At 36.3% G+C, this 27740-nt stretch overlaps 1 protein-coding gene across 9 annotated transcripts in view; it reads left to right on the forward strand.

The window, feature by feature from the left end:
• Fars2 (phenylalanyl-tRNA synthetase 2, mitochondrial) overlaps positions 1-27740 on the forward strand; it is a 507072-nt gene that overhangs the window by 95133 nt on the left and 384199 nt on the right. For all 9 annotated transcript variants that reach the window (XM_077801819.1, XM_077801818.1, XM_077801821.1 and 6 more), the window contains one exon: positions 22933-23565. In XM_077801819.1, coding sequence (XP_077657945.1) covers positions 22951-23565 — 615 coding nt within the window. In that variant the 5' untranslated portion in view covers positions 22933-22950. The remainder of the gene's footprint in view (positions 1-22932; positions 23566-27740) is intronic.

A 27740-nucleotide genomic window follows, 5' to 3' on the forward strand; every position in this document is an offset into this window, starting at 1 on the left:
TTTTTAAAAGCAATTTCATTTTGTATCCTACTTGCTGTGGCTCTGTCCTTTGGTGGGAACTGAGAGCTCATGATAGTTGGATTCTTTGCTTTTAGGTCATTTTCTGTGCTATTCCCTCCCGTGAGAGTATGCTCACAGTTTCCTCAGTGTGGAGGTTCCAAATATCAGTGATTTTTCTACTTTGAATAATTAATTTTTTTCTACTTAATTTTGTTGCCTTTTTGTATTTGAATCCAAAGTTCAATATTTAGTTTTTTAGATTACTAATATGTTTATTGCTGTTTTCTCAGAGCATAGGATCATAAAATTCATATGCATACTACAAAATTCAAAGGATAAAAGTTGTATCATAAAACATAAATTTCTTTTTCTCCTCTATCTCCCTTCTCTGGAGGTATCTGCTATTATTAATTTCTTTTTTTTTTTTCCTTTTTGGTACTGGGGATTGAACTCAGGGGCACTCAACCACTGAGCCATATCCCCACCCCTATTTTGTATTTCATTTAGAGACAGGGTCTCACTGAGTTGCTTAGCACCTTGCTTTTGTTGAGGCTGGCTATGAACTTGGGATCCTCCCCCTCTGCCTCCAAAGCTGCTGGAATTACAGGTGTGTGCCACCGTACTTGGATTAATTTTTTGATATACATTCAATCATAATTATTCATGTATTCTGTATTTTTGAAATGCTTACTTATCAGCACTTATTTGTACTAAAATCAATACTGGAGTTGCTTCTATTCCTGTTTAAATGTTCAGAACAGGGGAAAACCTTTGACCTGCCTGACGTGCACATTCCCAGCCAGTTGAGGTTGAATTAGGTGACATTCTGCCTTCATGTCTCATCCTTCACACTGAGCAAGTGCCCTGGTTGTGGACTATTTAGTGTCGTGTTTCACAAAGTTTTACCTTTTTTTTGTTGGTGATTTTGCTATTTAAAATGGCCCCCAAGCTTAGTGCTGAAGTGCTTTCTCTAGACCTGAAGGGCAGGGAGGTTGTGAGGTGCAACAGAGAAAACACCTGTGTTGGAAGCTCCATTCAAACCCGAGAAATACTGCTTTCGGCTGTGAGTTCAGTGTTAATGTATTTGTAGTGTATATTGAATAAAGTCTGTTTCAATAGAAGTACTCATGCAAGGTTATGTATTGATCAGTTGACAAAAAACGATGTGGGGGATAATTTATTATGTTGTTATTCCCCAAGTATGGGATATGTAGGATTATAGTTCAATTATTCTCTCTCAGGAAAGTAACACTATATTTCTTATAAGAGCATTGCTATAGTATTTGCTAATTTAGTGACCACAGCAACGTTATAGAACATAATACTACAACATAAATACTACAAATAATGAAAATATGTATCCTGTTTATGTACTTCACAGTTTCAATTAAATACTTTCATGTATTAGCTAATTGGGGTGATGGAGTCCTGATATGTGGGCAGAAATTCTACCCTTGTGCCAGCTTGCTGCTATATTCAGAATATAATTTACCATGTATATAACAACCTTTTCTGATTTATGAATTTAAAAAGTTGTTTGATTTCCATCTTTTTCTGTGGCTTGTTAAATAAACTATTTTTTTTTTTTTTTGTTTTCTGTTGTATCATTGGATCTGCTGTGGAGAATGGATGGAACTTTGAAAGTGTCACTGTGAATGAAATGGTGATATCTTTTCTCAGATAAATTGTTATTTGGAAGTATATAGAATTAGATGTTCTTAATTGGGTTTACTCTGTTTGACATGGAAAGAAATTCCTTCTAAAGAACAAAACATGGTCCTTGTCCTCAAGTAGATTAAAATCTAATAGATAAACCAGAGCCTTACATAGAACTTCAATGACTGTTTTATGCGCCTAGAGTGAAGTGTGATTGGGAAACTGGTGTGAAGGAGGAGGAGCCGGTCCAGTTCTCCCTGAGGAGAGAGTGAAGGCTACTGATGAAGCGTATAGAGATGAAACATCTCTGGGATTATGAATCATAGCAATGGGAAGACGTGTTTCAATGTGAAAAGAAATTTCATAGAGTACTTGTTAGAAACTGTGTCTGTTGGTAAAAGCAAGGTAGACTGACGCTCCTGGAGAGGGCATGCAACAGAGATTGCAGGTGGACGGGACCTAGGAAGAGCCAAGACCTGAAGCTTGCTCTTCCAGCAGTCACCATCAGACTCGATTGCAAATTATTCAGTGTCTTTCATTGTGTTGTTATGAGTATTAAATGAAAGAAAAAATTAAGTAAAGAAGAAGAAAAGGCTTCATAGGGAAGATGATATTACATCACCATTTGTGGGTAGGAAGCCAGGCCAGGATGTTAGGCTCCTCTTGATATTGTGGGCTGAAAAGCTGGCAGAGCCTGTTTCTACTGTAGTTTCCTCTTTTCTTCATTATAGTCAAGGCTCCAGGATTTTAAATGCAATGCTTTTATTTGGAGACTCTTAGATAAAATTATTTATTTAGAATACTTAGGAGAAGAGAATTTTTAACCAGGAGGCTATTTTTTTCCCCTGTGTAGCAGTTACATTTATAATTCCTTAAAATAATTTTCATATACAATTAGTTGATTTAAAATAATTTTTAATTGTATTTGTTGTTATGCTTGCTAAGTTTTTTTCTGAATGAAAACCTTATTTTTCATCAGCTAAATATTTATTTTTAATAAGTTAATAATATATATACATATATATATATATATATATATATATCTTGCTAGTATGTAGCAAGATACATACACTAGCAAGATTACTTTAAACTTTTTCTGAGTGCTGAATTCTGTGGATAAATAATTACATTTTTATTCCCCAAATTTGGAATACATACCAGTACAGTTCAGTTAATACCTATTGCTAAAAACAAAAATAATGAGTAATAGGTTTATTTAAGTTGAGGTCAACTAACTTTTTTGATGTTTCATATTGACTTTCTTGAGATGCTGATGCTAAAGAACATGAGGATAATTTTAATTTTTTTTTTAAATTTTGTACAGGGAATTGAACCCAACTATGCGTAACCACTGATCCACATCCCTGGCCCTTTTTATTTTTTATTTTGAGACAGGGTCTCACTAAGTTGCTTAGGACCTTGCTAAGTTTCTGATTCTGGTTTTAAACTTGCGATCCTCCTGCCTCACCCTTCTGCACCCCGAAGGGATTACAGCTGTGTGCCACCACACCTAGCTAAGTATTTATTTATTTTTAATACCATGTTTCTCAATTAAAGTTTTTCCTTTTCTTTAAATATCTTTATTTATTTTTATGTGGTGCTGAGACTGGAACCCAGTGCTTTACACATGCAAGGTAGGTGCTCTCCACTGAGCGACAGCCCCAGCCCCCAGCTAAGTATTTTTGTTTTGCAGTGTGTATATATTATTTCTTTTCTTATGCAGTGAGAGGAACTTTTCCCCTGGCATATTTATTAAAGCACCCAAACTAATGGATATTGATAACATGACCTTAATAAGTGATGATACTTTTTAAAGTGAAAAATAGTGAAAGTGATATCTCTTCAATACCATATGTGGAAAAAATCTTTAGACATTTATTAATAAGTATTCAGATTAGTTTTGTAGGGTCTTTGGTCTGCAGTCATTCCCTTATGCTTTCATTTAAATCCACATTTTAACCTTTTGACTTATGATAGCAAAACTGATTTATCTTGAAACTGCGTACTGTGATTTGTGTTTGAGGAAAAAAAATCAGCCTTTCAAAAGTTGTATCTTCCATTTGTTTCTTCATGTAGCTTAAGATACTTTTTCTTAGGAGTACTTCTCTATTCTTAAATAATTAAGAAGTTTCCAGTGTGACAGGACAGCTTCAAAACTCTCCTTATTGAAAATATGGCATTTATTAACAAAGAATGATGTCGACAGTCATTTCTCTACTGATTTACAGTGATGAAGAGAAATGTCTTCTGAATGCACAAATGGCATTGTATATTCAGATAATAATTTTTTGATAATTGCTTTTCCCATGACTTTTTTATTCCTTAGGCTGATTTATTTATTTTTTTAAAAAGACGTTATCTACACAAAAAGGCAATATTGCTAAAAACTGAAGCATCAAGGGGTTTGTTGATCTCTCTGATCCATATGCCCTGGTACTCTCTCTCTCATAGGGCTTGTCTGCTTTGTCCAACTGCCAAATTCATGCATAATTGTCCTGACAAATGGCATGCTCATTAATATTGTAATGCACTTTTGCCAACCAGTGTAAGCCATGTGCCCCAGGCAGCAAAGTCCAGTGCCAATTTCTTGCTGATAGTTATACCATGCCTTAAATACATTGTTAAGACCAATTATGGGTAAAGATATAACCATTTGTGCTAAAAATTACTTACATTTCTTCATGCACTTGGGAATATCAAGGGACTGCTGATATTCCTGAACTTTAGACCCTCATATGTCTTAGAGCTGTACTCTCCTGCCTTGGAGGGTCCTCTTTTGTCACCTGCATGCTCCGGAATCAATCAGAAAAGCATATGGTGATGAATTGTTTCAAAAAGAGTGTATTTACTTCATGTTTGTGAAGACTATTATAGTGCCCAGGGTACAAGCAACGTCATTGTTAATCAGAACCTGCAGTCATTTCCAGGAATTAGGTACATGAGTCTGTGAAAAAGATTAATTGATCCTAAGTGGATAAAATTCTAGGGAAGGTTATGGGTTGCTGTCATTACAAGTATATGTGAAAATGCCCTTCCAGGGATTTCATGTTACTGCAATTCAATAATTTTAAAATGTGTTGTCCATTTGACTCTGTGTGGCTGAGTGTTCCTATCGTGCAGCTTGTTTTATCTTGAACTCACTGAAAGCAATTGTGTGAGCCTGTGGTGTGTTCATTCCTAGAACAAGAACTTCCTTTGTGGAATAAGCACTTTGTGCAGGTCCTTTGTGTGTCTGACTATGTCTAGAAATGATGAAAGAAATGAATCCTGGCTGCAAAAGCTTATTTTCTAATGGAGAGAGGTTCATTCCCACAAGTAATTGCTACTTGAGTCATTTGACATGAAAAGTATGAATATTTCTATATTAAACATGGAGATATAGAAATATAAACCTATATTTATATTGATTTCAACCAAGGCAGCAGGAGGTGAGTTTCCCTGGTGCCCAGTTAGTTCTAGAAGTTTACACCCGGCATACTGTGTTATTATGCATCTTGGTCATCTTATTTTTTGTGCCTCTCAAAACTCCCCTCCCAGAATAAACCCCATTATTCTCCAAGGGAGATGTCTATATCTTAATGTATGGCGTTATCTCTAATGATTGACTTCATTTGCATGTGGACTTTTTTTCTGTACAGCCTCCCTCTCAAAAACAAGCTCTGGCCATGTGACCAGCACAAGGAACTGGGGTTTTGATGTTTGATCTTTAAAGTCTTTCTCCTCTATGACCAAGTTTCATCTGTGCACCTGGCTTCTCTGTCTTTTTTGGTTGAGGTAATTTAGTGATTCTGTGGCCTGATCTTGTCACTTTCTCTAAATATCATTTGATTACTGGCATTGTATTTTATTGTATGCGTCTATTAAATTACATTTCCCTTTTAATTAATGTCGACTAACAGGTGAGGTGAAATCACTTTCATTGAGACCTAGTTTCACATAATTCAAATTCTAATATAGCTGTTAATATATTCATGTTGATATATAGAATTAAAGAAAATATTACTTATGGAGGAACTCAAAATTTTGACATCTTTCCCTTAACACGTAGGTGCTGAAGAGTGAAATGTATGTGTTTTGAGAAAGTATCCAAGAGGAGGAGGCAGGAAAGGAAGTTTGAATTGAGCCATTAAAAATCCATATTTAAACTGGGGACTTCCAGGGATTCCCTAGCAGAGAAGTTATATGGTCACATGTGTGTTTTTGAAGGGCCTCTTGGAGTGCCTAATATGGGATGGTGGTGAAGGTGGAAAAGCCAAGCAAGGGACAGGGCCAGATTAGGGGCCAGTTGGCATGACATAGTACAACTAGAACCAAGGGAAATCTGGACCCATTATTTCTTATTTGCAATTTTAAAATCTGAAAAAGTGCTGAAAACAAAATTTTCAAAAATAAATATGAGTGCCAAAACTTATTTTGGTGTAAGATCTGAACTGATTTGACTTGTGAATTGTATCCCTGCTGGTAATGGTCATGCTGATTTCTACTGGTTTTTTTATTTTTTAAAAATTTTTTAAGTTACACATGGACACAATATCTTTATTTTGTTTATTTTTATGTGGTGTTGAGGATCAAACCAGTGCCTCACATGTGCGAGGCAAGCTCTCTACCATTGAGTCACAACCCCAGCCCTTGGTTTTTTGAGATATATATATATATATATATATATATATATATATATATATATATATATATATATATGACTTTGAATTTGCAGTGTGACTTTGAATTTATTTGCATTATGAAAATGTAGAAAGAGCTATAGCCTGTGGGTAAAAGTCAAAAGAGGACTGGAAAAATCTGTAATTATCAGAAATGTAGAAGATAGAACAGTATACAGAACAGACTTGTTATAAACCTAAGGAATTAGAAAGACAAGTTATGGAATATTTACAGTAACATTGATGATTAGGAGCTAATAAAAAGTAGGAAAACATCACATAGTGAAAAAGTCAAGATGGTGACTGTGTACAAATAGAGAGGATTGGTTAGTGAAGAATTGAAAGTGTACCTGTTTGTGGCGTATGCTTTATGGTATAACTGAGAACATATCAGATACAACTGAATGTCAAAAATGAATAAAGAATATTCTGAGATCACAGAAATTTAACAAGCTCATAGTATAAGATTTTAACAAATCTATGCTAAAAGCTTTGCTTATAAAAATCTAACCAAAAATCTCATTGATGAGATGAAGATATTTATAGGAAACTGCAGTTTTAAATATAATAAATTTGCCGGATGAAATAGCTTTGTTTTGGTACTCATTTTTTAGAAGACTTAATGATGATCAATGAAAAGGTACCAGTTAGTTTTAAGCATGTTATCCCTCAGTTGAATGTTCTTGGATATACTGGTGTTGCAGGCATACCGAAGTTGCCAGAGAATGGGACAGAAAACCTACTTCAAGATGTTTGAAAGAGACATGCAATTTATTTAGCCTTCATTATTTATATAAGAAAGGATATGTGGCTTACGAAATATTTTCTGACTAGTTCAGTCCAGTGTTGTAGCAGAAACACAAACTTACCAGGAGAAGCTGGACTGGAAGACAGGTGTAATTGGTCATTCTTAGGCTCCACTCAGCTACTTTTCAACTTTTGAGAAAAGTAACTTTTTGGGTATTAGATTTCATAAAAACGTGACCTCTATAATTCAGCTTGATGACCAGGGAATTTTATGTTCCCTGAAAAACAAGTCTGCTTACCTTAAAAACCAATTTTGATGAGGTGGCTCATGCCTGTAATCTCAGCTACTCAGGAGGCTGAGACCTGAGGATCACAAGTTTGACATGAGTCAGGGCAATTCAGTGAGACCTTCTCCAAATAAAGTAAAATATAAAATAAAATACCTGGGCTGTAGGTCAGTGGTAGATGACTTGTCTAGAATGTGCATTCTTTGATTGAATCTTTAGCACCTCAAAACAAACTCAACAAACAAAAAACAAATAACAAAAAAAATGTTTTTTTCTATAGATTCCTTTGGTTTCAAGACCACTTGAAATGATTTACCCTTAAAAATGCTATTTATGAGTGAGATGAAATCTTAGAGTGGTTTTGATTTGCATTTCTCTGATTGTTAGTGATGATGAACATTTTTTCATGTGTTTGTTGATTGATTGTGCATCATCTTCTGAGAAGTGTCTCTTCAGGTCCTTGGCCCATTTATTGATTGGATTGATTATCTATCTATCTATCTATCTGTTTATTTATTTGGTGTTTAGGTTTTTGAGTTCTTTATATACTCTAGAGATTAGTGCTCTATCTGATGTGTGACAGGTAAAGATTTGCTCCCAAGATACAGGCTCTCTACTCACAGATTGTTTTTTTTTGTTTTTTTTTTTTTTTTGCTGAGAAGAAACTTTTTAGTTTTAAGTTCATCCCATTTATTGATTCTTGATTTTAATTCTTATACCACAGGAGTCTTATTAAGAACGTTGGGGCCTAATCTGACATGATGGAGATTAGGGCCTACTTTTTCTTCTATTAGATGCAGGGTCTGTGGTTGTATTCCCAAGTTCTTGATCCATTTTGAGTGAGTTTTGTGCATGGTGAAAGACGGGGGTTTAATTTCATTTTGTTGCATATGGATTTCCAGTTTTCCCAGCATCATTTGTTGAAGAGGCTATCTTTTCTCCAATGTATGTTCTTGGCACCCTTGCTAATATAAGATAATTGTAGTTTTGTGGGTTAGTCTCTGTGTCCTTTATTCTGTACCATTGGTCTATCAGTCTGTTTTGGTGCCAATACCATGCTGTTTTTGTTACTATTGCTCTGTAGTGTAGTTTAAGGTCTGGTATAGTGATGCCACCTGCTTCACTCTTCCTGCTAAGGATTGCTTTAGCTATTCTGGGTCTCTTATTTTTCCAGATGAATTTCATGATTGTTTTTTCTATGTCTATGAGGAATGTCATTGGAATTTTGGTCGTAATTGCATTAAATCTGTATGGTGCTTTTGGAAGTATGATCATTTTGATAATATTAATTCTGCCTATCCAAGAGCAAGGTAGATTTTTTCATTTTCTAAGGTCTTCTTTGATTTAATTCTTTAGGTTTCGTTATGCATACAAACAACAATAAGTGTTGGTGAGGATGTGGGGGAAAAAAGTACACTGATACACTGCTGGTGGGACTGCAAATTGGTGCAGTATGGAAATTCTGCAGTATGGAAAGCAGTATGGAGATTACTTGGAAAATTGGGAATGGAACCACCATTTGACCCAGCTGTTCCTCTCCTCGGTCTATATCCATAGACTTAAAAACAACATACTACAGGGACACAGCCACATCAATGTTTATAGCAGCACAATTCACAATAGCTAAATTGTGGAACCAACCTAGATGCCCTTCAATAGATGAATGGATAAAAAAAATGTGGCATATATACACAATGGAATATTACTCAGCAATAAAAGAGAATAAAATCATGGCATTTGCAGATAAATGGATGGAATTAGAGAACATAATGCTAGGTGAAGTTAGCCAATCCCAAAACACCAAATGCTGAATGTTTTGATATAAGGAGTCTGATTCATAGTGGGATAGGGAGTGGGAGCATGGGCGGAATATGCGAACTCTAGATTGGGCAGAGGGGTTAGAGGGGAAGGGAGGGGGCATGGGATAATTAATGATGGTGTAATGTGATGATCATTACTAGCGAAAGTCCATGTATAAAGACACAAATTTGTGTGCATATACTATGTATACAATCAGAGATATGAAAAATTGTACTCTATATATGTAATAAGAATTGTAATGCATTCTGATGTTATATATAAATAAAAAATTTACATAAAAATGAAATAAAACACAGGGGAAAATGCTATTTATGCAATTACTAATGCTTGAAATGAGGCTTATAAATCAACATTAGTTAATATTTCATACTGACTTCATGTTACAGTGATGTTTGAAAGTGAACCTGTGAAAAAGACATTGAATGGTTTCATGTCACTAATGAAAAGGTGTCACATTTCTCTTCTTATGCTAAATGTCTATCAGCCAAAATAATGAGTTGGACAAATGCTGAAATTTATAATAATGTACTTCTTATATGAGCCTTGAATGATAGGGAAATTGCTGAAATGTTATGAAGTTCAGGTAAGTAGGAGGAGAGTGGTGATAATGATGACCATCACATCATGAATACAGGTGAAAAATACCCCCAAGCTATACAGAGAAATATGTTGTCATTCAAGTACTGACATTAAACAGTGTGCAGTAATAGTGTGCAAGAGATTACTCAATTCAGAAGATGCTGTTTGGATAGAAACCTGAGTTCAAGAGGTAGAAGACTAGATTAAGCCTTTTAAAAGACCATCTCTATCAAAGCCCTGGCTCATCATATGAACAGGATGTACTCTGACCATCATTAGAAGTCCAGAATGAGGCCAATGAGTACCACTATGATAGCAATACCAGTGTTCTACTTCTCTAATGAACCACATGTATAGCATAGGTAAAATTTGAACGAAGTTTTAATAACATTCATTAGAGGTAGTTCCTTTGTACTAAATTATAATATTTCATTTTAGTTTTGACATGTATTAAAGATTTCTTCTATGGATATTATTGAGATACATATATTTGGAATAGAAGAAGGTATTATCAATTTCCTATTTCTTCAAAAACACAGCATTGGACTAATTGGCATTGTGCTTATGACAGTTGATTTATGATTAGGGAAAGAGAATTGGAAGGGCTAAGAAGTTTTGTATGCCAACCATTCCACCTGCATTCCTGTGAAAAATAATTGCTTAGCTGGTTGTTGAATACAATTAATTAAACTCCCTTTAGCAAAGTTGTATTTATATGGGCATTTTTCTTGATATTAATGGGTTTAATATAGGCTTCAGAATGTGTAGAGCTCAACCTGGCAGATATTTTGAAATATCTTTTCCTTAAAATGGTAATTCAGTGTTTTTAAAATAAAAAATTTAAAATATAAGAGATGTGTTTATTCAGAAAATTTAGATAAAAGTAAAAAGTAGGAAAAAAAGGTATAGGGATAATTTCTATTATTTTGAAGAGATAATTGCTATCAATTAATTATTTCATAGTTCTTCCCACAGTTTCTATATAGAATATGTATTTGCTTAGACTGATATATAAGGTCATATTATAATTATATATCCTTTTTATCACAAGTCTATAATTTTATTATTAAAATTTTTTGGAATCATATTTTATGATGCTGTACTAGTTTATTATGTTTGTAAAACTGCTATAATTTTCTTAATCATTTTCTTGTTTGGGGACATTTATATTTTTTATAATTTTTTCTATCATAAGTATTCTGAAATGAAACTTCCTTTTGTTTAACTGGACTTCATTTAAATTATTTCATTGTGATAAATTCCTAGAAGTGTCATTATCCTTCAAGTCTCTTGATAGTGCTGAATTGCTTCTTAGAAAGGTTATGCCAGTGAAATTTTATCACTAATAATCAATGAAGCTGTTTGTTTATAGACATTTTCTTTGTATTCATGATAGTTAGCAGGAACAGAAACATATGTTCAATTTGCCTTTTTTTTGAGGAAAATTTAATGAAGTTGGCCATTTTCCCACCATCTTTTAGTAGAGTAAAATGCATTAGTGTGTGTTGCCTCAGCGAAGCTTCATTTTTTTCTTAATGGAAACCATGAAGTACTGCATCTGAGGTTTTGGAACATGCTTGATCACTTTTATGTCGTGACCTAATGTGGGTCATGATGGCTTACCATTGACTCTTTGCAATAAGGTACTTGTGCTCCAGACAAGCTACCAGTCCAGTAGAGTTCATGTATTGTTTAGTTTTTCCTTTATGCACAAGAGTGAAGGAAGTTGAGAGGACTGTTGAAACCATTATATAATTCATCCATTCTAACAACAAACGTTTTTTCTGTGTTTTACCAGTTCTAGTCACTGTTCTAGATTTATAGGTGTAAATAAAGTTTAACAGCATTCTCAATTTTGCCCAAACCCAAACTACCAAAAGAATCTAAGTGTCATCCATGACCATAACAGATGCATCATATACCATTTTGAATAATACTTCTTAAAAACAGCCTTGTAGACAAGTGCACCTGAGCTACAAGCCCACTGTTTGGACATTCTAGACAGCTGACTTTGAAGAGTCATTTTAATCACCTCTCATGTTCCTTCATGATACATGTAATGTCCTTCACATTCATTTCAAATGATGTAAAATAGATGTTATTTTCATTTTGAGAATTAGAGAGGAAGCAAGTTTCAGAGAAAGTAAACAATTTACAGAAGAACACAGCTTACAGTTGACAAGATGGGGTTTGACAAGATGGACTCCTAGCACCCATGCCATTTCCCTCGTATCATAGATCGTTGCCTAATGGATGTGAAGAGTGGTAAAATAGTTAAAGTTTGGAAGGGTGGTACTAATGATGCCAGTCAAAGCATGGGAGTTAAGAAAATACTGCTCACTTCACTGTGGAGAAGGTATGTAGCAACCCTTTCCTGGAGGCAGTGTGGTCTTGACTTTCTCCTCACCTCTTAGTCTTAGCCATTATTCTACAAGGTGATTCAGGGAGTTGATGTCCAGTGTGCTTGAGTGAATTTAGTAGTGATTGTAGCTGTCATTTATGGAGTGTCTATTATGTGCCCACGCTGTTCTAGGGGCTTACATCTGTTTACCCACTTAATCCCCACAGTGGCCTAACGGGGTCCTTTTACTAGTTTGAAGATGACAAAACTCTGCTAGTTTGTGGTGGAGTCAGGAAGAGTATGTAGTAGTGACTTGGAAGGGAAAGAACATTTATCTGGGAAGCAGGCTACACCTCTGACTGTAATTGGCTACATGTTCTTGGGAATACCATCTATCATCTTCTTTTTTTCAATGTACAAAATATTAGCTTTGTATTAAATGACTTCTGATTCTTCATTTTTCGGTTTCTCTTATTTTTTATTCTGCCGAACACTGAATATCTTTTATATTAATATAAAAGGTGCACTCTATATGTGATTTTTAGAAGTTAGTTTGTATATTAAAAGTCTCAGGAATCATTTTTTGGTTGTATTGAATGTAGACTTTCTATTTTTCTTTTACAAATTATATTCTCATGAACAGCATACAAGGGTTTCCTTTTTCCATATACTAACAGTTTCTAATCTTGTCTTTTTGATAATAACACAGATGTGAGATAATATCTCATTGTGGTTTTGATTTGCATTTCTCTGATGACTAGTGATTTTGAACATTTTTTCATACATTTGCTGGGTAGCTATAAGTCTTCTGAAAATTGGCTATTTAGATCCTTTTCCCATTTCTTTAACTTGAGGTATTTGTTTTCTTATTATTGAATTGTTGGAGGTTTTTTTTGTATATATTTTTGCTATTAACCTCTATAAAATGTATGTATTTTCATGACCTTTTTTGTCCCCCAACTCTTAGGTTATATTTTTACTCTGTGAATTGTTAAATAGCTCTTTACTTTGGGTCTTTGTCTCTTTTGACCTTGCTGACCAGTTTTCCTTCATTTCTTCCTCTTCTTTGTCTGTTTCTACTCATTGGGTAGTGCTAAGGATGTAAAATGTGAAGACCCAGAGGGTGCATGCATTTGCATTGCATGCTCTACTCTCTGGAACCAGAAAATCTAGCAGGAAGACAGGTAGCAAATAATAATAATAATAATAATAATAATAATAATAATAATAATAATAGATGTTAAATATTTTACATAGAGAGTATCTACCTTCATAAAAAATAAAAAAGCCTTGGTTTTCTATTAGACTTTCTCTTTCCCTGTTTTGTGATAATGGTAAGACTTCTGTTCTTCAACATCTTGCTATTCATATACTTTCGCCTTAAATATGATGATTTCCAAGTGCTCTGCCTTTTGCTCATTTCTGTTTTTCTCCTAACCCTCCTATGCATTCTTATGACATTAACTCTTCTATATACAGATTACTTCCTAGGTTTACATTTCTGGAACTCTTTTCTTACCTCATTCTCAAACAATACTTCTGAGTATCTCATGTAAATGACAACCTGGCTGTCTCATCTATTACTAACTTTCTTAAATCCAATCCATCTGCACCTGCAAACACAGAAAATTATCTGAACAAACAAAATATCCACATTGAGTTTACTCTTAGTGAACAGCAATGTAATTTTTTCTGTTATCTGATCTCTGGAAATGTCTGGGTCACTTTTAACTTTGAATTCAACTGATCTTTTATATGCTGGGTAATGAATTAAGTATCTTATGGATAGGATCTACTTTAATCCTTTCACTATTAGTTAGGTATTATTTTCTTAATTTATAGGTAAAGAATTTATTTTACAAAAAGATCAAATTACGTATCCACATAGCACCAAAGAGGTTTGTCTTGGGATCAAACCCAAATGTGTGTCTGTAAAATTGTATCATTATTGCCTTGTCTCAGTTAGTTGCCCACTTTCTCTTTTATATGGATGCAAAAATACTTACTGTCGTTCTTGGACTGCTTTCTGTGGCCGCACAGTCCACTCTGTGTTTGTGAACAGGAAGACTTTATGAATGGGCAGAAGAACTTTTCAGTGAGTTAAGCCAAAACAGGATAGCAAAATTGTTACATAAAGGAACAGATCACAGGTGTTTTTGGCTTTGTGCATCAAATGTTCCCTGACAACTTGCTTTTGTGTCTAAAATGCTCCCCTGGCCAATATCTAACCAAATAGTCTTTGCTGAGTTCCAGTAGCCTATATTAACAAAAAAATAGGCCATGGATGGATTTGGCTCTTGGGTCAAATATTTTTCTACTTTTTTTGTGTGTTTGGTTAACTATTTCATTTTTTAGCATCAAATCCAATGAGTTTTATTGGATTTATTTATTCAAGCATTCATATTTATATTTTAAATGCATCGATGTGGGTTTGACTTGTAAGATAGAAGCTTCAGGGAGAAAATTGAAAAGAGAATTTGAATTGAACATTCTAGGGCCTTTGAGAAGTACTTAATTGTTCAGAACTCTGACTTTCCTGTAATGGGTAGGCATATTAGGAGTTTACACAAATTACATTAGCTGTTTGGGCTTTAGTTTTTTTTTTTTTTTTTTTGTTACATGGTTCAGAATAATACTTAACCACATAGCATTATTGATGGGATGAAATGGAAGAGCACTATACCAGCAGAAGTGTGACTGTGGTTGGGATTTTTATCTTCTCAGGGTGTCCTGTGTATTTCATATAGCATATTTCTTTTCTTTTTTTCTGTCTAATTGTTTTTAATTTTCATTATGTTTTTATTAGTGCATTATAGTTGCACATAATTGTGGAATTCAATTCAACATGTTCATAAATATACATAACATAATTTGCTCCATTTCAATCTAAACTACTGCCCTCTTTCCTCTCCCCAAATCCCAATCCTCTATTCGTCTACTCTATTGGTCTTCCTCGTATTTTTTTTAAATTGGTGTATTATATATAAAAGTGGAATGCATTCAGATATGTTCATACTTGTATAAAGAACAGTTTGAACAGTTTTATCAGTTTTATTCCACAGTTCTTCCTCTTTCCTATCCCTCTTCCCTCCCACTTGATTGCCTTCCTCTACTCCACTATTCTCCCTTCTATTTTCATGAGATCCCCTTTAAAAATTTTTTTCTTATTTCTCTCTTATTTCCAGTTTTGAGAGAAAATATTCAACCCTTGACTTTCTGAATCTGGCTTCTTGTACATAGCATGATATTCTCTACTTCCATGCATGATATTCTCTACTTCCATGCATTTACCAGCAAATGCCATAATTTTATCCTGCTTTCTGGTTGAGTAAAATGCCATTGTGTATATATACCATATTTCTTTGTTCACTTATTTATTGAGGGACACCTAAGCTGGTTCCATAACTTGGTATTGTGAATTGTAGTTAGAAACATTGACCTTCCTGTGTCATATAGTATGTGGATTTTAGCTCTTTTGAATTAATATCATTGAGTGGGATAGCTGGGACCTAAGATGGTCTATTCTTGGTCTTTTGAAGAATCTCCTCAGTGCTTTCCAAAGTGGTCCTTCTAATTTTCTGACCCACCAACAATGTATGAGTGCATACATATTCTTGTCAGCATTCTAACTGAAATGAGATGAAATCTCAGTGTAGTTTTGATTTGCATTTCTATGACTGGTAAGGATGTTGAACACTTTTTATATGTTTGTTGGCCATTTCCATTTCTTTGAGAATTGTCTGTTTGTTCATTTGCACGTTTGTTGATTGGGTTATTTGCCTTTTTTGGCATTAAATTTTTTGAGTTCTCTACATATTCTGGATATGAATCTCCTGTTGGAAGAATAGCTGGCAAACATTTTCTCCCATTCTCTAGGCCTCTCCTCACACTCTTTAATCATGTCTTTGTTGTGTAGAAGCTCTTTTCATTTGAAGACATCCACTTATTGATTATTGGTTTTATTTCCTGATATTTAGGAGTCTTATTAAGGAAGTTATTGCTTGTGCCAGTATGTTGAAAACATGTTGACCCATTTTTTTTTAATCGTCGCAGTGTTTTTGGTAGTTCCTAGGTCTTTGATCCATTTTCAGCCCCCCACCCCCACCCCATATTAGACCATGTGTCTTCTGCATGGTCTAATATGTTGTTCATACTTTGAATTGAATTTTTAACTTAATTTATTGATTGTTATCTTCCAAATATCTGTTTGGTTCTTTTTATGAATTTCTCTGTCTTTATTGAGGTGATTGATCTTTTACTTCCTGTACTTTCTTAGTTTGTTTCTTATAGCTTCTTTTAGCTCCTTGATGATTTTAACTATTAACTTTTTGAATTCTTTTCCATTTTGTCCACTTTGATTTCTGAGGATTCAGTGACTTTTAGATGCATTTAATTTCCTTGCTTTCTCATGTTTCCTCTGTTTCTGTGTTGATATTTGCCAGTCTGCTGCATTGTATCTTCCTCCCCCTATTGACTAGAAGACTTTTGAGTAAACTGCTTTCACTTGTCTATGTGTTCCAATATCTGTCAGAGGGTCTGGGTTCTCCATGTTTTGATCAGTCACTTAACTACCTTTTAAGGGGAGCTGATTATCACTTGTAAACACTTAAGAGCAAACCCTATACCAGTAAGTTCTAACACCTGTTAAAACTTTTTCTACAACTCTGGTTCATCCAATGTGGAATAAGGGGATAATATACTAAAGCAGGGTGATAGATTGATATTTAAAAAGTGAATTTTTATTGTATTCTACATGGAGCATGCAAATCAAAGAGAAAGAAGAGGTGTGTGAAAACAGAAAGAAAATACAGACATAAGGAAGAGAGTCAAGATGAAAAAATTGTGGGTTGTTGAAAAAAAGAGTGTGTGAGGTAAAAGAGAATAGAAGAAAAGATATAATGTGTAAATCTGATTAATACAGTATCCTAAAGAAGATACCAATGAACTCCCCATTAAAAATAAAAAAAACCCCAAAATTATTCTAGCTAGTCTAAGTAAAAAAGCAAAGTAGAACATAAAGAGCTAAGCAGCACACAAAATAATAGGAAAAATGAATAAATCTTAAGGAAAGCATAAATTAAAAAATATAGAAACCTAAACAAACCAGCAAAAGAAAAACCAAATTAAAAAACAGAATGCACTTACACATACCTGCAAGAAATAAAAATCACATAAAGTCATGTATACACACATGAAAAACAATCCCAGAAAAAACCAAAAATAATTCAGGGTCATAGGAGGGCAGGGTTAAAGGCAAAAAAAATATGGAGAATCAATGAATATGATGGGAGAGGATGAAAGTATAAAATAATGTTGAAGAGAGAAAGAAGCAAACACAATGGATAGGTCCAATCACTACAAAATTTTACTACATTAAAAAGAAAAAAGCCAGGCATAACACACCTGTTATTGGAACTTCAGATTTTGGAGGGCTTAGGCATTCAGCACAGGAGGAGGAATGTTTTGGGTACCTGGGTTGAGCCTCTTTCAGCACTAAAAGCAGAAGGGGATGGTGATGTGACTCAGTGACTGCGCCCCTATGTTCAATTCTCAGCTCCACAGCAACCAAAATGAAACAAAACACAATTCTTATGAAGCAACTACAGAGGAAAATATATTAAAAAAAAAAAAGTGGGTGGAGTTGGGAGTGAAGGTATAAAGGAGAGATAATATTAAGAATAGAAGGGGAGAAAAAATGGAAAAGACTACAATCAAAATACAGAATGGTAGCATGGATAGTTCAGGTTGAGACATTATAATATATTTGATAAAAACAATGCAGAAAAGTACACTGGAGAATACAATTTCCAGTCAAGTGGGGGAGATCCATCAAATGAATACATAAAATTTTATCAGTGGAATAACAAAGGCTGACATTAAAGTGTGAAAATTTTATTCTTTCTGATGTTTTTGAGATGGAAGGAGCTATTAGAGTTCTTATTTTGGATTATGTCTAAAATGGGAGGCAGAGTTGACATTTTAGGCTCCACAGTGTAACCTCATAGTGCCTCTGAATTTGGTAGCAAATTTCACAGGACCAGTCCATTGTATGTTTATTATGAGACATTTCTAGATCAAACTTTTGCTTCAAAGGTGTCTCCACACTCAAGTTCTTGCACTTCTCCAAGATGGCTTCTGTCTGTCTGCCTCTGGTATATGCTTATGGGGCTGCAGAATTTTTATGTTGTTCTGGCCAGCTGAAAGCTCTTAGTATGGTTTGATGGAAGCTCCTGAGTGTCTTTTCCTTGTTCCATGTTCTTTCCCAGGCTGGAAAAGCAACTTGTTGTTCCCAGTGAAATAGCTTGTCCCAGGGCTAACAGTAAATAACTTCTCATTTTCTACTTGTGGGTGTTCTGCTGCATGTGAGAGACCCACCTGGTTGACTCTCCTCAATTGTGGATGATGCCCAGCACTTCTGAAAATAGGGCTTGGGTTGGGCTTGTTGGGAAAACCTAGTATATCCCTCAGGTTCTGAGAATGTGCTCAGTAGCTCCCAGTACAAACAGCCTGCTGATATGACCCTGTTAGCCCCAGGTCACAATTCCTTACCACTGGGCCTTGCCTTGCTGTCCTGCTCTGGGCATTAGAGTGGGTTTGAAAGACTCCAGTGCTTAATCTCCAGCCGTGGTCGCTGGTGCCTTGCTATGGGACCGACTGTTATATAATGAACTCTGCTTCTGTGGTAGATGTCCCAGGGTAGGCCGGCCATGAAAATCCCAAATTCTGAATAGCTCTGACAACAGTGACTTAATAACAGTTCTCACTGCCTCTGTCTGTCTCCCAAGTAGTAAATATGGGTCTGAGAGTCCTGGAAGAATTTCTCCCACTCAAATTCTGGACCTTTCAAACTGCTAACTTATGATTGCTAAAGCACCCATTTCTATGATCCTGTCATCAGCTTTTTTGCCTCTTGCAATCCAGAGTTGCTAGTGGGGCTGTGCCACAGACAGCCTTGTGCAGACTGGTTTTTAGGCTAGGCACCTGTGATTCCAGTGAAAGGGGGGGGGGAGAGAAAAAGAAAAGATGGAAACTTGTTGGATCTTGTGAATGTTGAAAATAGGATATTAAATAATATTAATACCAAAGCATGGAGATCCCAGCTCTTTCAGGTACACAAAGGTGCCCCTCTTAAGAGGAATCCTTGTCCTACTCTTATGTCTTCTGTAGGAAATACAGTTCTGGCCCTGAGTTACACTGGTTTGTTGCACTGTATTTAAGTTTCTTTTGCTTAGACTGTTTATCTAATGGTAATATCAGAAGTTCTTGAGATCTTTATGATTCCTCTTTTTTCTCCCCTTATGGATGAGCTTTGTGTAACCAGTGTTCTAGAATACTATTTGTTAGATCAGGCAACGTGGGCAGCAACTAAAGGAGGCAGATTTAAAAAGGCCAGCGAATAGGCTTTCTTTGAGATATCACTCCTGGGCGGAACTCCTTCAGACCTACAGAGTGGACAGGAGAAGGGCCTGAGGAGAAACTCCCGTGAGAGCTCGAGTGGACTGGGATTTTATGGGGCTTAGGCAGGAAGGGAAGGGCTTGGGACAGGAAAAGGTGTTTTAGAGTCCCCTGTCCTGCTGGAGTTGGTGGGGGGTGGGTGGCGGGGGCTGCTGGCTGGCTGAACTCCTGGATTGGCCAGGGGGTCCTGATGATTGACAGGCAGTAGTCAGGTGATCCTGCTGATTGACAGGTTTTTCTGTCAGTGCCTGATTGATATTTCTTTCCCGCACTGGCTGCTTTGTCCTAAGTCACTGCTACCAACCTGACACTATTGTCTCCACCCCCCAAACTCTTTATTTTCTGAAAATAAATAACCACCAAACAGCTGTTCCTGTGCTTCTCTGAGTTGGTATCATCTCCTCTCCCAGCAGACACCCGTTGATCTGATTCAAGCAGGGAGCAGCCAGTATGCAGTGATTGGTACTCATCTGCCTGTTTCCCTCTTTTTGTCTTTTTCACTCTTCCTGTTGGCCTCACTCTGGTCAGGGTTCAGGATGGAGAATTCTTTCTTATTTTATGCTTAGTAATCAAATTCCAATTCCTTCCAACTTTCAAATCTTTTCTTTGACACCCACTTCCTTGCTCAGCTGTTCTTTCACTACTTGATTGTGGACATTTCTTTAACTACTTTGATTGAGGGTGGCTGCCTAGATCTGCTCTGCCATCTTTCTTTGTCCCTGACAGGTTTCTTTTTTACCTTCATTTTATTTATTTATTTTTTACTTGGTGCTGAGGATCAAACACATGTGCTAGGTGATAGCTCTACTGCTGAGCCCCAGCCCCTCCCCCATGTTTCCTAAGTGATAGGTAACAGACAGATGTGAGCTTTAAGAACTGAGGTTAAGAGGTTCATTCTATAAACTGGACCTACATGCTTTCCCCCACATGCTTTCTTTTAAAAAGCGCTTCACTGGATTGGGGATGTAGCTCAGTGGTAGAATACTTGTCTCACAGGCATATTGGAGGCCCTGGGTTTTATCCCCAGCATCTCCACTCCCAACCCCCCACCAAATGCAGTTTGCCTGCAGCCTTATCCTGGCATTAGTCAACAGGATATGTTACATTCCTTAGGATGCAGCCTGTTACCTGTAAAACAGACACAGGCCCCAAAGGCTCTTTCTTGCTTAAAAGAAAACAAGGTTCCCTGAAGGACTGAGACTTTTGTGACCTTTACACAGATTGCAGTACTCAAGGAGACAGGATAATCAGAAGCAAAACCCCATAACCATAAAATCTTTTAATAACAAGTTCCAATTAGGACCAGTCACCATAGGCCAAGATGACTCAGGATTGCCTTGGATCTTTGGCATATCATTTCAATAGAAAAATCTTCCCTCCTTTTGTTAAGACTTGTATGGTGGGAACTTGAATGTCTGATGCAATCTTACTGTCTATCAGAGTTCAAGAGGTGGACCTTGGCAGGACTCTGGAAACTTCCCTGGGATCCGTGATAAAACTGGAAGGCAGGAGAGGTATACTGTCCTCATCCTTTCAGAGGGACCAACTTCCTCTCCCTTTTTCCTTTTTCCAGTCTCTTCTAATAAGCTTGCCTGCCTCTGTGCGCAACTCCTCTGCAATCCATCCAGCATCACACGAGAAACCGTGACTGGACCTCCGCAGTTGCTGTGGCTCCACAGATGGCCTTGCTCTGTAACAGACAGAACTTGTCTTCTCACAAATGAGTGGGAAAGCTATCCTTTCCATTAATCATTCTCTGTGAAAGATGATAACTGAAAAGAACATGTAATTTTTGGGGTGAGGAGAATGGACTGTGGGAGATGTAAGCATGACTGAGAATGAGGACAAGAAAATTAAACTTTAGTGGGCACACCAGAGATGATGTGAGGAGATCAGTGAAGTGGCCTGAAGGAGGGTCACATGTTTGATATCCTAGAAGTAGGTCTGGGTGTATGGGGAGCTAGAAACTGAGAAGGAAAAGCATAGACAGCGACGAGGAGTATCTCTAAAACACCTTTTCTAGAACAATTCTGAACTTTGTATAACAGCATCTGTCTTTGGAACAAAGTTCTTTCTTGTGTCAGTTAGGGTGCTGAGTTGGGTACCCAACAATATACAGTGTGTGCTAAGGTGCATACAGCTGTAATATGCATATTTAAAATTCACGTCCACTGCAGTGATAAGCCACTGAGCAGTGGAGATGGGAAGACAGACTTCAGTTGATGCCTAACCCTGTTTGAAGCAACTTGGACAGAATAGAATAATGGCTCCAGATGAATAAAAATCCAGAGTTTTGGGGTATCTTTGGAAACTTCTCATATGATGATACTCTTAGACAAAAGTGCTATGTACAGGCTTCAAATAAGCACTCACACACAAGCACAGCAATTTAACTTGGAGCTAAGTATTCTCAGTTTCAATTTGAATCCGGTGAATAATGCTGCTCAGGTACACGCTAGGTGAGCTTTTGGTGGTCACTTGGAGCAAAGTAGTGCTCCCCTAATACATCTTAATACCATGAAGTGTTTTTTTTATTATGATTGCATCGCCCTTGTAGTAAAATAACCACATGGTTGTATATTTTAAAGTAGCTCAGTAGATAAAATTCCAAATTTTAGAAGATACATTTGAGTGATTTAGGTTTATGAACTTAAATTATTTATGAATATTGGAATATGACATATAATGATTCTCATTACTGAGATCCCTGAGGGAACTGAAAACTGGCTTCTGTGGGGAAAGAACATTGTATTAGTGGTCCAGAATCCTTTGCTGTGGGTCTTAACTTCCTTGTTACCAGTGCAGGGCTTGGTCGTCTACATCTGGGTATTTGCCACCTCCTCTTAGTCATTAAGTCTCTGAGTTAGTCTGTTTTCTGCCATATCAGAATACCATACAGGGTTATTTATTTATGATGAAAAGAAATTTATTGCTTACAGTTGTAAAGTCTGGGCAGTCCAAAATCAAGGTGCTGGCATGAGGTGAGGGCTTCCTTGGGTAATGATCTGGGGTGGAGGATAGAGGATAGAGTCTGCGGTTATCTTTCTATTTGGATCCCATTTCCTCCATAAGGAACCCACTCTTGTTATAGTAGAATTATCCCATTCACAAGGCAGAGCTTTTACAACCTATTCATCTATTAAAGGTCCCATCTTAATACTGTTACAACGGCAATTAAATTTCAACAGGAGTTTCTTGGGGGGATTTTTCTAAACATATCAGCCTCTGCCATCATAATTTCTTAATTGATCTTCCTGATGTGTAGAGGGGACAGTGGGGAAGGGTATATGTCTTTAGGAAAGTGGGGAACTGGTGGGAGACACAAAGGACACACTTTACTCTCCAGAGAGTGAAATCTGACTTGGGCTGTGCATGTGTGCTCTTTCAGAATCTGTGAGGAGTGTCTATGATGGTTTGTTCAGCTCTCAGGAGGGCTGCCCATGCACACGTCTGCCTGGTGAGGAAGATCAGTCCTGTCAGCAGAAACCATCAGCATCAAGTGTGGGGCTCCAGGCCGGCTGCATCAGAGTTTGTTGCCCAAGGAGCTCCAGGCAGTGTCACAGAGTTGCTGGGCAAGTCCTACCCTCAGGATGACCATACCAACCTCACCCAGAAGGTCCTGTCCAGGGTTGGCAGGAACCTGCACAACCAGCAGCACCACCCTCTGTGGCTGATCAAGGAGAGAGTGAAGGAGCACTTCTACAAGCAGTATGTGGGCCGCTCTGGGACACCACTATTCTCAGTCTATGACGACCTTTGTCCAGTGGTCACCACCTGGCAGAACTTTGATAGCCTGCTCATCCCAGCTCACCACCCCAGCAGGAAGAAGGGGGACAATTACTACCTGAATCGAACTCACATGTTGAGAGCACACACTTCTGCACACCAGTGGGACTTGGTGCATGCAGGACTGGATGCCTTCCTGGTGGTGGGTGATGTGTACCGGCGTGACCAGATTGACTCCCAGCACTACCCAGTTTTCCACCAGTTGGAGGGTGTTCGGCTCTTCTCCCAGCATGAGGTGAGTCTTGAGATGTTTCTCATCTCTGAAGGACATCATTTACATTTTGTGCTAATGTCAACAAAGGTTATCTCAGTAAAGTTGGTAGAATCAGTCTTGATTTTTATTTTGCTATAGTGAAGCATCCATTTTTTTATACCTTTATTTCATTTATTAATTTTTACGTGATACTGAGGATTGAGCTCAGTGATTCACATGTGCTAGGCAAGTGCTCTATTACTGAGCTACAACCCTAGCCTGAAGCATCCGTTTTTCATGATGTCTTTTGTACATGGTTTCTCACCCTCTATTGTACATGGCAGATTTGTTATTAATATAACTTCAGAAATCAGATATTGTTTTCTCTTGTCTGACCTTATCCTTTCTCTCAATACTCACCTGCTTTTCTCCAAGTTACGGCTTGTGAATGGATTGTCTGTGGCTCAAATTCACTCTTATCCAGATTGACTAAAGATACAACCCTGAAACCTGTGGTCAGGTTATTTCAGTTCTCAGTTAGTAGAAGTTAATTATGTTTTCATGCTGTTAGAGATAATGAACTTCTTATATACCTTAGGGGATTGGAGATGTATTGGCTTCAACTCTAAACTGTGTTCTCATTCCTAAGCTCTTTCTTTACTCTCATTCAAATGATGATTTGGAATGTCTTAATTGCTGTTGTTTTTGAAGTGTGTGTTTGAGTGCATAAAACTTTTTTAGTCAAGAAGTCAAATACTCTGGCCATTCTCAGAAACACTCAACTCCTTGCTTCTGTTATATTGTTAGTGTAATATATTAGATGCATTTTTGCAAATTACAAAAATTCCTAAATAGCTTGAGTCCATTTCCTAAAGAATTCTATCATTTATCCTTAATTCGTATGTTAATTCGTATGGCTCCATTTTCATTGTGAGAAAGAAGTAGAATTAAAGTAGGCTCAGGAAGTATTTCATTTACTCTTGTAGCAATCTCCTTCCAAATATTGCTCATTGGAACAGGAGGAATTATTATGGTCACAAAACTCCCTTCTGCAAACACAAGCTAAATTGGCTGTTAATATGAAAATAAATAGTATAGGAACCTTAGGCTAATAAATAACCATTGTTGTATTGTATTAAATAAGTCATTAGCTGGGAAGGACTGGATGAGACTGTCTCCTCATTCTCTTTTCTTTCTGCTTGATTCCGCAGGTGAATCTATGATATCCTGTGAATCTATGATAATTCAATAATGGGTTAGCCTTCCCAAAAGGCCATCAGAGCCGTCTCTGGGGAGCTTAGAGTGGTCTTACTTCTTGGAATAATTGACTGTTTTCTAAATTAGGAATAATAACTATTACAAAGAATGTGGATGTATTAGGAAACTAAAAGAAATGAACAAAGACAGGTCAGAGTCTCGGAAATATGACCAAGTGATAGAATGTCACTTACAATTAATCTGCAAGAGGGGCTGTGATGCCGGTAATGTGATGTACAGGTCACAGCACTGGACAGGTGTGCAGTCCAGCTTACCTCATTAGAGAAATAAAACAGGAACGTGCACACTGATGTTTATAAGCCTGCCTGCCGTGGGAGAGGCAATGAAGGCTATGAAGTCTATGAGATGCACACTAGCATTTTAATGGAGGGAAAATCCAGGCTACCACAGAAGATGGAAAATAGGAGGGTGGTGGTGAAATAGCCCTTTCCTTGGTTCATGTTTGTTTGGGTTCAGTCCAATTTAGCAGGGAACATGCATGGCTAATCTAGTCAGATAAAGTTACTGCGTGTTCTGATTTATAGTTTAAAAATTACTGCACACAGGAGCATGTGAGTCTGATTTCCTTATAATTTGATAAGGTGCTTTCAGTTCATAGTTTCATTTACTGCTCTTAATAAAAATTGTGTGAGGTAGATTATTTCCACTTCAATATAAGGAATCTGAGGTCTCAAAAGGTTTAATGACTTGCAAAAGGATGTGCAGCCAGTCAGCAGCAGAGCGAAACCTGGAACATGAGTCTTCTGAATTCATTGCCTAATTTACTGTATTTTCTTGATTTCCACAGAACTGCTTTGTAAGGGGCACCTGCTTAAGACCCAAGGGGAGCTTGTCTTTCATCAGTGGGAGTGGGGAGGAGAGAGACGTAGTGGTTTCAGAATTTCTGTTCTCAAAGTATTGGTTCTAAGTATGATCTAATCTTAACCCTCAAGAAATTCTTTTTTTCTTTTCATTTTTCTGTGGATAGGAATTTTATATATGTACATACATGTACAGATACATATATAGAATTTTATATACATATATGAATACATATATAGATGCACACACACATATACATACATACACATGTACATACATACTGGGGATTGAACTTGCCAGTGCTCTGCGATTGAACTGCATCCCCAGCCCTTGTACTTTTTATTCTGAGGCAGAGTCTCATTAAGTTGCCCAGGCTGGCCTCGGACTTGCAGTCCTCCTCCCTCAGCCTCCTACAAATGTCTGCCACCATACCTGTCTATTTCTTGTTATAAAGCTTTCCTGTTATTAAATAATCTTTGTAATCATTTAAGTATAATATGTAATTCAGCAAGAAGAAAATTGTAGAATTACAGGGCCAAAGAAACAATGATGCGCATAGAAAGGAAATGAACTATGACAAAACATTGTTTTATCTGAACATGGGGGAAAAACCCTTTTGTGTTTTGAAAAAAAGATAAAATGAAAACTACAAATGACTCTAACAAATTGGAAGGGGCAATGAATAAGTAAAGTCTGCTAAAGTTTTCACATTTAGGGAAAGGATACTGAGTTGACTCCATGCCTTCCATACTGATACAGTGAAAAAATAATAGTTTAGAAAGCTTTGTCAGTTTAAAAGAAGTCAGCAGAAAGGAAATAAAAGGAAGATGGTAAGTAGGAATGAAAAATATAGGCATAAATTCAAATATATCAGTATTTACAAATTAAAATGGGTTAAACTTAGCAATTAAAGAAACTCATTACTAGATTAAATATTTAGAGAAATCTGAAACAAAGGACACCTAATGTTGAAAATAAAGGATGGGAAAGTGATATATGCAGCAAACGATTACCAAAAGAAGATGGGTATAGCAGTACTGTTCTTAGGTAATATAGAATGTATAGAAATGATGATAAATACGGTATAATATATCAAGCAACAACCCTAATAAATTATGAACTTTTATGTATGCAGTATTTTAACCTTAATACATAAAGTGAGACTGAAGAATTAAAAGTTGAATTTGCCAAGTTCTTGATTATGGTAGAAGATTTTATTTTTGTTAAAAAAAAAAAAGCAAAACAACAACAACAAAAAAACCCACCACCACTGTGGATTAAGCAGAAAACATGAGTAATGATAAAGGCTATCTGAAAACCATGATTAAAAAGCTCGATTCATTTTATTTTTAAAATAGGAAACTGTATTTATATGTGAGTGCATATGAATTCTGTCATTTTTATAAATGTTTTGTGTCTACATATGGATGTCCATTTATATTCTGTACCCAGGGGTCAAATCTATATAGTTTTTTGGAATATTTAAAATAAATTGCCCATTATTAGTTGATAGGTGAAGTCTAAACAAATGTGAAAGAATCTATAACATGGATCTATGCCTGCTTGACTATATTGTAGTTTGTAGTTAGAAAGCAATTTTAAAGAATGATGAAAATTTTCATGGCCTCATAAATTTAAGAAATTCACAACTCTAGATTCATGAGTAGAGAAATATTATATTAAATTGTGTATTACTTACCACTCACCAACAGTGAAAATACTCATTTCATATTGCTCATTTGTTGGGAGAGATTGTCACTTTATGATGGAGAGTATTGCTAGATTCTACTTAAACCATACAGTCATAGCATTAAAAAGGCAAAAGTAATGAGATGTTGATAACAGGGTATTTTTGGCATATTTAGTTTTAAATGTGTTTATTTAAAAACATTGGAACCTCTCAAAATCAATGAATTCAATATTTACTTTAAGATGCTACAAGGAATTTTTTTTTTTAATCCTAGGAGACAGGTTGGTATGCCTATTAATAATATCCCTAGTGTTTCCAAGTGATACATCAGCTGAAACAGTGAAACAAAAAAGTGCAAATAACATCTACAACACAACTAGGTGACAAGATATTCACAAAAGGATGGGAAGTTAAAACTTATAGCTAGAAGTTCTGTACTGTTAGTAAT

The sequence above is a fragment of the Urocitellus parryii genome, chromosome 8 (assembly GCF_045843805.1).
Source record: "Urocitellus parryii isolate mUroPar1 chromosome 8, mUroPar1.hap1, whole genome shotgun sequence".
Lineage (NCBI taxonomy): Eukaryota > Metazoa > Chordata > Mammalia > Rodentia > Sciuridae > Urocitellus > Urocitellus parryii.